This window comes from Salmo salar, chromosome 06 (genome assembly GCF_965601325.2).
Source record: "Salmo salar chromosome 06, fSalSal1, whole genome shotgun sequence".
NCBI classification, from domain to species: Eukaryota; Metazoa; Chordata; class Actinopteri; order Salmoniformes; family Salmonidae; genus Salmo; species Salmo salar.
The window spans coordinates 72,753,353-72,763,450 of NC_138296.1; the positions used below are offsets into that span (position 1 = coordinate 72,753,353).

Genomic DNA, 10,098 nt, shown 5'->3' on the forward strand with positions numbered 1-10,098 from the left:
CTAAATTAAATCGGAAGTATGTACGTGGCCGCTTCAGGCAGCTCATATTCTGCATGATGGCGACAGAGGTTCAGAGCGGCGACCTCAACAATGGCAGTTCAAGCCGGCTCGAAGTCTCAATCGATGGCCTCACCCTCAGCCCGGATCCCGAGGGCGAGCAGGAGCAAGTCGTTGAACCGGACCCGGTGCCGGCGGAGCAGGAGACAGAGGACCAGAGCACCGCCGAAGCCACCGACGATGGGCAGGAAGGCGAGTCTGCCAAAACCACGATAGAGAGGAAATGGGGCTTTGGTTTGCAGGAGCTATACGGACTAGCATTGAAATTCTTCAAAGGTATTTTATATTTATTCGTATTTGATCCTAACAATGTAATGGAATTGAAATTGTGGTTTGGTATTACATGATGTGGCTAGCTAGCTGTTTCATCCCAGTTTATTTATTTTTTGTGCGGTACATTAGCAAACTAGCTAATGTTAGCCAGCTAGCCACTTGCTTAACTATGATGCCTAGCTAGCTGTAAAAATGACACAGCAACTTGAAGATTTTTCAACAATCTCCGAATAATGTATCTGCATGATTGCTGGATGTTCTATCAGGTTGTCTCTCGTTGACAGAATAGTTATTCAGACATCGAAAGAATAACGGCGTAGCTATGTCTAGTTTAGATGAGGCGACATTTAACTTGACATGTCATGTGTCGATATGGTCATGTGGTTCCTCCACGTAGCTACTAACTGCCAGTTTAACGTTACTCTAGTGAATGACAACCCAGTAACTAGCTAGCTTGACTGGTATGTGGCACACACCCTGTTATTAATACATATATTCTAGCTACGGGCAGGCTGGCAGATTTGCATACAGCTCATAGACACAGATTTGTAGACGTCATAATACTACATAATGCTAGTGATTCATACTAAATAAACATTGCGATCAGCATATACACATGTCTCCACCTGTCATTTCTGAGATCTTGAATTATTGATTACTGAACTAAAGCAGACAAGACTAGTCATTCAGTCATTAGTAAAAGTACACAGCTTGCAAGCAGTTTACTTACTTGTACTGCTTAATTGTAGGATGACTGCCTTCCAATCTTCAGAATTCACATGCATTAACTGCACGTGGCTCCATCAAAATAAAGGGCTTAGGTTTCCTTTAATGGGCCATTGAACGCAGACTACATACACATTTCACAGCCAATGGATTAGCTTGGAAATGAGTCAGTGCAAATGCTATCACCATCACTTCAGATGTACACCTTCAATAGAGTAACAATAATTAGACATTTTTAAAGCACACAAGAATGCATTCTGCCCTGATTCACTGCTCCTCTGACAGGACTGGATAGCTAGAAGCAGTGTGGCGGAAACAACAAGGGGAACTATTACTTACATACACACCTACTCAATCATCTCAGATCTACGCTTGTGGAGTGAACGATGGGGATGGGTTCCATTTCTGGAATGAAATGAAGCCTAGATATGTAGAGGGAAGAGAAAGAATAAGGAAACATTGAAGGAGTAGGTTATTTCTCCCACATGGGTGTGTTCGCTAAGTAAACATTACTGAATTGCATCCACCATTTCAAACATCCAATCCATTTTTACTGCTGGATTATTGTGAGAGCCCTCCAGGTGGCTCTGGGCATTGTGCAAACTGGTTCTAAAACGGGACTCCTCCTATTTTTCAGTGAAGCTGTGCATTGCATGCATTGTTGATTATTTCATGCATTTGCAATATAAGGGGCTGAGAAGGGAGAAAAACATGCTTTATGACCAAGCTCAGACTGGCTAAGTAGCTCCTTCGCTGACTGTACACAATAAAAGGAACACTTATGTCAGTCATCATTCGCCAGCAACACACCAAGCAATAATCTATTCTGGAATGAGGAAAAACAAAACAAAACATTCATTTTTAATGACCCATTTTATAGAGTGCCATTTCCAATATAGGCCTAAGTGTCTAGCAATGAATAATTGTTTAAATGATCAGCAGATGACATATTTGCCTTGCTAGTGTATTGCAGTATGGAATCTAGACTATTAGTTTGTCCTCAGATAAGGATGGGAAGGCCTTTCACCCCACCTATGAGGAGAAGCTTCGTCTGGTGGCCCTCCACAAGCAGGTGTTACTGGGGCCATACAACCTCGACGCCTCTCCAGAGGTGGGCTTCTTTGACGTCCTGGGCAATGACCGCAGGTAACCCCCAGCCCCCCCCACCCCTCCCCATTGTGTGTGTATGAGCTTTGAACTCCAGCAGCAGCTCCAGCCCTAGTGCTGCTGCTGTGTTCCAGTAAACAGGAAATATGAGGGAACAGATTGTGGAACAGAGCTTTTCCTCCCAACATTTTATCAAGGTTTTTCACAGCTCAACACACACTTATCTACTGCCTTTACTGTAAATGTGCACCAATTGATGGCCCATGCTGACGCTCAGTGGTTGAACTCTTTACCCCCTTACTGCAGACCACGTAAGCAAACCTTGGACTGAACTTTTTTTCTTGTTATTTGTCCTAAGTCATTGTCCCATTGCCACTACCTCTCTTCCTTCTGTAGGAAAGAGTGGGCTGCTCTGGGTAACATGGAGAAGGAGGAGGCCATGGTGGAGTTTGTCAAGCTGTTGAACAAATGCTGTAATTTATTCGCTCCTTACATCACCTCCCACCAAATAGAGAAGAAGGAGCAGGAAAGGAAACGGTAAGATGCCCAGGAGGACAAACAGACAGACATTTCTGCCCATGAGAGCAACATGATGGGAACTTTACCCTAGTTTAGGATTTAGGGAATTCTCAAGTTTGTCTTGTTTTTGTCTCTTTCCTTCCATCTCACCTCAGGAGGGAGGAGGAGGAACGACAGCGCCGGGAGGATGAAGAGCAGGAACGACAGAGACAGGAGGAGGAGAGGCGGAGGCTTGAGGAGGAGGAGAGGCTGAAGAGGGAGGAGGATGAAAGGAGACAGTTGGATGAGGAGAGGCTACGGGTGGAGCAGCATAAGTGAGTACTGTGTATGATAAGTCTCATGATCTAGATCTCTAGCTTCAGCTTTACCTCTATCTACTGTGTGGAGGAAGATTTACCTCTATCTACTGTGTGGAGGAAGATTTACCTCTATCTACTGTGTGGAGGAAGATTTACTTCTATCTACTGTGTGGAGGAAGATTTACCTCTATCTACTGTGTGGAGGAAGATTTACCTCTATCTACTGTGTGGAGGAAGATTTACCTCTATCTACTGTGTGGAGGAAGATTTACCTCTATCTACTGTGTGGAGGAAGATTTACCTCTATCTACTGTGTGGAGGAAGATTTACCTCTATCTACTGTGTGGAGGAAGCTTTTTATGGTATCCCAGTATTCGTTGAATGGTGCAGCATTGATGGTCTCCTCCATCCTCCCCCTCCCTGTCTGCAGACAGCAGATCATGGCAGCATTGAATGCCCAGACAGCGGTGCAGTTTCAGCAGTATGCTGCCCAACAGTATCCAGAGAGCCCTGAGCAGCAGCTGGGTCTCATACGCCAGCTGCAGGAACAACACTACCAACAGTACATGCAGCAGCTCTACCAAGTCCAGCTGGCTCAGCAACAGGTACACACACACACCCCACAATGTCCTATGCACTCCACATCTCAACACATCTTTTTCAGATATAAGGTTATAAGCAGTACTAAGTCATTTTAAGTGTTCATTAAGTTGTTGCTCCTTTACGTCTCTCATTAGAGATGTCAACCAGGGCTTACCTTGTTATTTTCATGAGGAGAATACAATGTGGAGATTATACAGAAAAGTCTTAGTCATGTTGTCTTCCAAGTCATTGACCCTCGTCCTTCCCCTCCAGGCAGCCTTACAGAAGCAGCAGGAGGATGCGGTGGTGCAGGCTACGCTGGAGGTCACCAGTGAGTCTTTAGCTGCAGTGCCCCCGGCTAGAGAGGAGGTCCCCATGCTCAACGGCCAGTCAGACTCCCACTCTGAGAGCATGGACAAAGAGCCAGAACCCCTCGAGCCTGCCGATGAGGTCACTGAGAATGGGCCCATTGGTACACGCACACATCGACCAGGTACCAACACACACGTGCACACACACCGGCCAGGTATCATCAGCAATCACTCGAGTCGAGTATGATTGTCCTCAATGCACTTTTCTATTTGTGGGTCTTCAGATGGTTGTAAAGGCTGATGCGGGAGCCACATATTTTGGTGCAGGGGTGAGGTGTGGTTGGACCTTCCTGGTGTTGTCCTTGCATAGCACTCACACCCCACAGACCAACCGGTATAGCTGCATTCCAACCAGTATAGCTGCATTCCAACCGGTAAATGTGTGATACCTTACACTCTGTCCTTGGGCATCAGAAAGGGATGCGTAGGTGTAAGGGATAGGTGAATGACTCCACCCTAACCCTCTGATTGGCTAAGAGGAGTTCCTGCCCATTGTGCACTTATTGATACAGTTCTTTCAGGTCTCTGATGAGGGAATTCTCAAGGACAGAGGAGGCCAATTTCTGGTTTGGAATCAAGCCATGGAATTCATTAATCTGTAACAGCAGAGTATCTCTTTCTACTCTGTTCATGCGGGATAGAACAAGGAGACAGTATGCCAGTGTTGCCCGAAAGCCATTACTGCCTCATCGAGTTTCTTAACCTCTCTAGGGTATGTGGGACGAAATCGTCCCACCTACTCAACAGCCAGTGAAATCCCGTGGCGCGATATTCAAATACCTTAGAAATGCTATTACTTCAATTTCTCAAACATATGACTATTTTACACCATTTTAAAGACAACTCTCGTTAATCTAACCACACTGTCCGATTTCAAAAAGGCTTTACAACGAAAGCAAAACATTAGATTATGTCAGCAGAGTACCCAGCCAGAAATAATCAGACACCCATTTTTCAAGCTAGCATATAATGTCACAAAAAACAAAACCACAGCTAAATGCAGCACTAACCTTTGATCTTCATCAGATGACACACCTAGGACATTATGTTATACAATACATGCATGTTTTGTTCAATCAAGTTCATATTTATATCAAAAAACTGCTTTTTACATTAGCATGTGACTAATGTAAAATATTCCATTACCGTACTTCGAAGCATGTCAACCGCTGTTTAAAATACATTTTTATGCGATATTTCTCGTAAAAAAGCGATAATATTCCGACCGGGAAACCCTGTTTTCGTTGAAAGACTAAAAATCTAAAATGGACTCTTCACGTGCACGCGCGCCCCCGTCTCATTGTTCTCTGATCGACCACTTACCAAATGCGCTACTGTTTTTCAGCCATGGCCTGCAAAGTCATCATTCAACGTTCTGGCGCCCTCTGAGAGCCTATGGGAGCCGTAGGAAGTGTCACGTTACAGCAGAGATCCTCAGTTTTCAATAAAGAGAGTGTAGAAGGCCAAGAAATGGTCAGAGAGGGCACTTCCTGTTTGGAATCTTCTCAGGTTTTTGCCTGCCATAGGAGTTCTGTTATACTCACAGACACCATTCAAACAGTTTTAGAAACTTTAGCGTGTTTTCTATCCAAATCAAACAATTATATGCATATTCTAGTTTCTGGGCAGTAGTAATAACCAGATTAAATCGGGTATGTTTTTTTTTTTTATCCGGCCGTGCAAATACTACCCCCTACCCTAGAGAGGTTAAGATGCCACTCTCATTGAGAAAGGAAGTTTTATTTGAAAGTACTCAAAAGCATGATTTAAAAACGATATGTTTTTATCCTCACTGAATCAGATTTGTCTTTTTCTGAAAATTTCTACCTGAGAAATGTATGTACATGGTGCCCAATCTGCCTGTTATATTTACACACCCCTCTGATACCTTTCTCCCCCCACTTTCCCTTCTCCGTCCAGCAGACTCTCCCCCGGTCATCGCGGCTCCCTCCATGTGGACGCGGCCCCAGATCAAGGACTTCAAGGAGAAGATCCGGCAGGACGTGGACAGTGTGATCACGGTGGGGCGTGGCGAGGTGGTGACGGTGCGCGTGCCCACCCACGAGGAGGGCTCCTACCTTTTCTGGGAGTTCGCCACGGACCACTACGACATCGGCTTCGGAGTCCTCTTCGAGTGGACTGATGCCACCAATGCCTCGGTCAGCGTGCACGTCAGCGAGTCAAGCGACGAAGATGAGGATGAGGAAGGTGAGGTGGAGCACGGTTAGATAGGTTGCTTGTGTTCTAATAGGATGTTACTTGTTGTTTAGTGAGACCCAGGATGCATTTCTACTGAGATGACTGTCCTAGCTTAATATAACCATTTAGTTAGTCCTCACCTTAATGGGGTTATTCCTGCTTGTTTGTCTGGGCTCATGTTCTTTTTGCATGTTTCCTCCTTGTTGAATGCCACCTCAGACATGATGAATATTCAGTAGCTACAGACAGCCCTCCTGACGGTCTGTGTTCCCTCTATCTTCAGGGGAGTCTCCCAGGGAGGGGGTGAAGCTTAAGAAGGGGGCAGGGAAGCCCCAGGTGGATGAGATAGTGCCGGTGTACCGGCGGGACTGTCACGAGGAGGTCTACGCCGGCAGTCACCAATACCCCGGCCGTGGAGTCTACCTGCTCAAGTTCGACAACTCCTACTCTCTCTGGAGGTCCAAGAGCGTCTACTACAGAGTCTACTACACCAGATAAGCCTGGAGATGGACTGGGGGAGGGTGGGGTGTGTCTGTACGTTAAGAGAGGAGGAGGGGTGAAAGGATCTGGACTAGACCACCAGAGGGCGACAGAAATGTCAGACTCAGTTTGGAGATGGGACTTCTATCTGTGTGCTGTGTGTTTGCATACACCTCGTCGGAGTTTGGTATGGAGTTAACGCTGTATATTCGCCGACCTGTCTTTTCTCTCTTAGAGACCACCTCTAGGAGTCTGTTGTATTAATGTCCGTCTTCCCTGCCCAGACGTCATCTAACCCACAGTCTATGTTCTGTCATGTCATGTCATTGTTATGGCTGTGCTTCTATCTGACTGAGACACTTCTTAACCGGAGTTTACATTTTTCAAGCCCACCATTGGTTAACACAGAGCTGAAGTTCATACAGGGTTTTGTTCAATGAGAGAAGTCATTGTCAAACAGAGTCCAAACAGTGACACACTACACTACAGCACCATGCCTTTACTATAGCAGGAGTCCCTGAGTAACACACTGAAGTCAATCACTCCTGTAGTGGCAATACTGCTGCGGAACAAGCTACACCCAGATCCACATGAACGCCTAGCCCCTAGCCCCTACCACCTACACCCTTCTGGGATCTGACGGTTGGATTATAGACATAAGCAATACGGCTAGCCTATCAGAGAGCAAGGTTATCGTATCGTTATTATCTGTGCTAACCTTACACATCTCCACAAGTGCATAGGGAGAAGGGGCTAGGGGTAGATTGGGCGCTATTCTACTGAACGAGGGATCATTGAGAAGTGGGGATAGGGGGAAAGGGTATTGGTGGTGGAAGAGGGGATATGACATGTACATTGGAAAGTATGGTTGAGGCCTTGTAAATTTGGGCATCTCGAAATGGAATGCTGAAAAAGGGTGATTGTCTAAAAAGGATTTAATAAATATTTATTTGCCCTTTCTTGTAGAGTAGGATCATTTTTGTGTCTGTGTAATATTTGGGGGTATTTCATCTCAAGTGGCCTCCCTGTTTCAGGAGACATGTCTCTTTAGTCTTTAGATCAGGGTTCCCAAATAGGCGGCCTGCAGGTGATTTTTATTTGGCCCCCTAAGTTTTTCTGGTGTAGGACAGAAGACTAAAATCACCAGGAAATCAGCTCAGTGATTTTTAATTTAGAAAATCTGTTCCCAAGTATTCCCAGACATAAATAGAAAGGGATACGATCACATATCCAATGTAATCAAGGTTTAAAATTATTCAATTTTTGTCAAATACTTTCTGTTTTGGGTTCTTGCAGTCAATTTGCAGTGTACAAATTCTATGTTCGGCCCCCCGACCGTCCGCTTAAGGAGAACTGGTCCAATGGCTGAATGTAATAGGGACCCCTGCTTTTTATGGCCGCTGGTCTCAGGACATGACAGGTGAAAATGATAAGGATGGAAACCTATCCGTCTTTCCCTATGAGGGCAAGGAAAGCAAGCCAGTAAAGAGTATTGGGACATACTGCATGTCTGTTCTGAGGGAGACTGGACACTGTCCTCTATTGACCCTGCTGTGTGTTGAGTTTGTCACTAATTTGATTTGACTCATACATACGAGCTGACAGCTAACAATTCAAGAAGATTTTTGCCTTTTTGTTTTGGTCATTTCACTGTTACATCTCTATAGCATTTTATCTTTCAGAAGTCCACAGCCAAACACAATATTGGCTGTATTTGTATACGTCATCATTTGATGGATTGATTCAGATTTGTCATCTCAAATATGGCTTTGAACTATCGCTAATAAACTCTGATCACGTCTAGCTCTCTGGTCATTCATGTCTCTGGTTGAGAGTAATAAACTGATCACGTCTAGCTCTCTGGTCATTCATGTCTCTGGTTGAGAGTAATAAACTGATCACGTCTAGTTCTCTGGTCATTCATGTCTCTGGTTGAGAGTAATAAACTGATCACGTCTAGTTCTCTGGTTGAGAGTAATAAACTCTGATCACGTCTAGCTCTCTGGTCATTCATGTCTCTGGTTGAGAGTAATAAACTGATCACGTCTAGTTCTCTGGTCATTCATGTCTCTGGTTGAGAGTAATAAACTGATCACGTCTAGTTCTCTGGTTGAGAGTAATAAACTCTGATCACGTCTAGCTCTCTGGTCATTCATGTCTCTGGTTGAGAGTAATAAACTGATCACGTCTAGCTCTCTGGTCATTCATGTCTCTGGTTGAGAGTAATAAACTGATCACGTCTAGCTCTCTGGTCATTCATGTCTCTGGTTGAGAGTAATAAAATGATCACGTCTAGCTCTCTGGTCATTCATGTCTCTGGTTGAGAGTAATAAACTGATCACGTCTAGCTCTCTGGTCATTCATGTCTCTGGTTGAGAGTAATAAACTGATCACGTCTAGTTCTCTGGTCATTCATGTCTCTGGTTGAGAGTAATAAACTGATCACGTCTAGCTCTCTGGTCATTCATGTCTCTGGTTGAGAGTAATAAACTGATCACGTCTAGCTCTCTGGTCATTCATGTCTCTGGTTGAGAGTAATAAACTGATCACGTCTAGTTCTCTGGTCATTCATGTCTCTGGTTGAGAGTAATCCGTTATTGAGCTCAGACTGAGCTCAAAAGGTTTTTTTTAACTCTTATGATTTCTCAGTTTATTTTGCTGGCATTATTTGGTATTGTTCAGACTGTTCACCTACCTTACTTCTGCATGCTTTGTGTTTCACTTGAAGTCAGATGGCCACCAGGGTTTGTTGATGAGTAGTTGTTCTTTTGAAAGACTTTTCGATTAATCATCCTGTTGTTTGGTTTCTGATGGATTACCAAGTCTCCTTTCAACTGAGAGTTGTACAGTGTGAACATGGGTCAGACTTTGGCTTATCGGTAGACCTGATTCTAATCACGACTCCCTCTCCTAGTTAGATGTTCCTCCTTGTTGTTTTGTTCATTTGTTTAAAGTACTTTTGCTCACCAACTAGTAGCCTAATGATACAGATTGTTCAAGCCTTGTATGTAAATAATTATAAATGGATTGTAAGTGTGGGTTGGGGGGGGGGGGGGAGAAAGACAATGGGTTGAGAAGTGATGCACTGTAGTATGGTGAATGAGATTATGTATATTGTTTCCCCAAAAAGTCAAACTCCCAAGTGTAAACTGAAAGACAATGAAATTTGGAAAAATGCTCATCCATTTTTGTATTGCTTTGACTGTATGAGCTGTATTCATCTCCTCTGATCTGTATGAGTTTGAAGAATCTGGGCATATATTTAACCTTGATTACATTTATGCTCATCTCTATTACCTGAATGTCTAATGTGTTTTTGTTGTTTTTTTACAATGTAAATGTTAAATTTAGGGGTAAATTTGTTCTACTTTTTGTTACAGTCCAGGTGTTAAGATTATGTAGTAGACCTTCATCAGTGTCATTACACATGTTTTTTTTTGCAATCTTTTAGAAATGATCATTTTATAAACGTTGCGTACACTCTG

General features: G+C 44.0%; 1 protein-coding gene across 2 annotated transcripts; it reads left to right on the top strand.

Moving 5' to 3' along the window:
- The first annotated feature begins 1 nt into the window (after position 1).
- Positions 2 to 10,098, top strand: acbd3 (acyl-Coenzyme A binding domain containing 3). Of its 2 annotated transcripts, none has more exons than XM_014205682.3 (8): positions 2 to 333; positions 2,061 to 2,202; positions 2,560 to 2,700; positions 2,838 to 2,996; positions 3,412 to 3,586; positions 3,837 to 4,056; positions 5,855 to 6,142; positions 6,417 to 10,098. In XM_014205682.3, exons 1-8 carry the CDS (start codon positions 54 to 56, stop codon positions 6,629 to 6,631), a joined length of 1,620 nt encoding a protein of 539 aa, XP_014061157.1. In that variant the 5' UTR covers positions 2 to 53; the 3' UTR covers positions 6,632 to 10,098. The 2 variants fall into 2 exon arrangements, with proteins under 2 accessions (XP_014061157.1, XP_014061158.1); XM_014205683.3 differs by having other exon boundaries at positions 5,858 to 6,142.

Excerpts from the sequence above, each read along its gene's own strand:
- acbd3 (XM_014205682.3), top strand. The coding sequence starts at position 54 with ATGATGGCGACAGAGGTTCAGAGCGGCGACCTCAACAATGGCAGTTCA. Across the intron at positions 2,203-2,559 it reads GTCCTGGGCAATGACCGCAG|GAAAGAGTGGGCTGCTCTGG; the intron begins GTAACCCCCAGC and ends TTCCTTCTGTAG. Across the intron at positions 4,057-5,854 it reads TACACGCACACATCGACCAG|CAGACTCTCCCCCGGTCATC; the intron begins GTACCAACACAC and ends TTCTCCGTCCAG.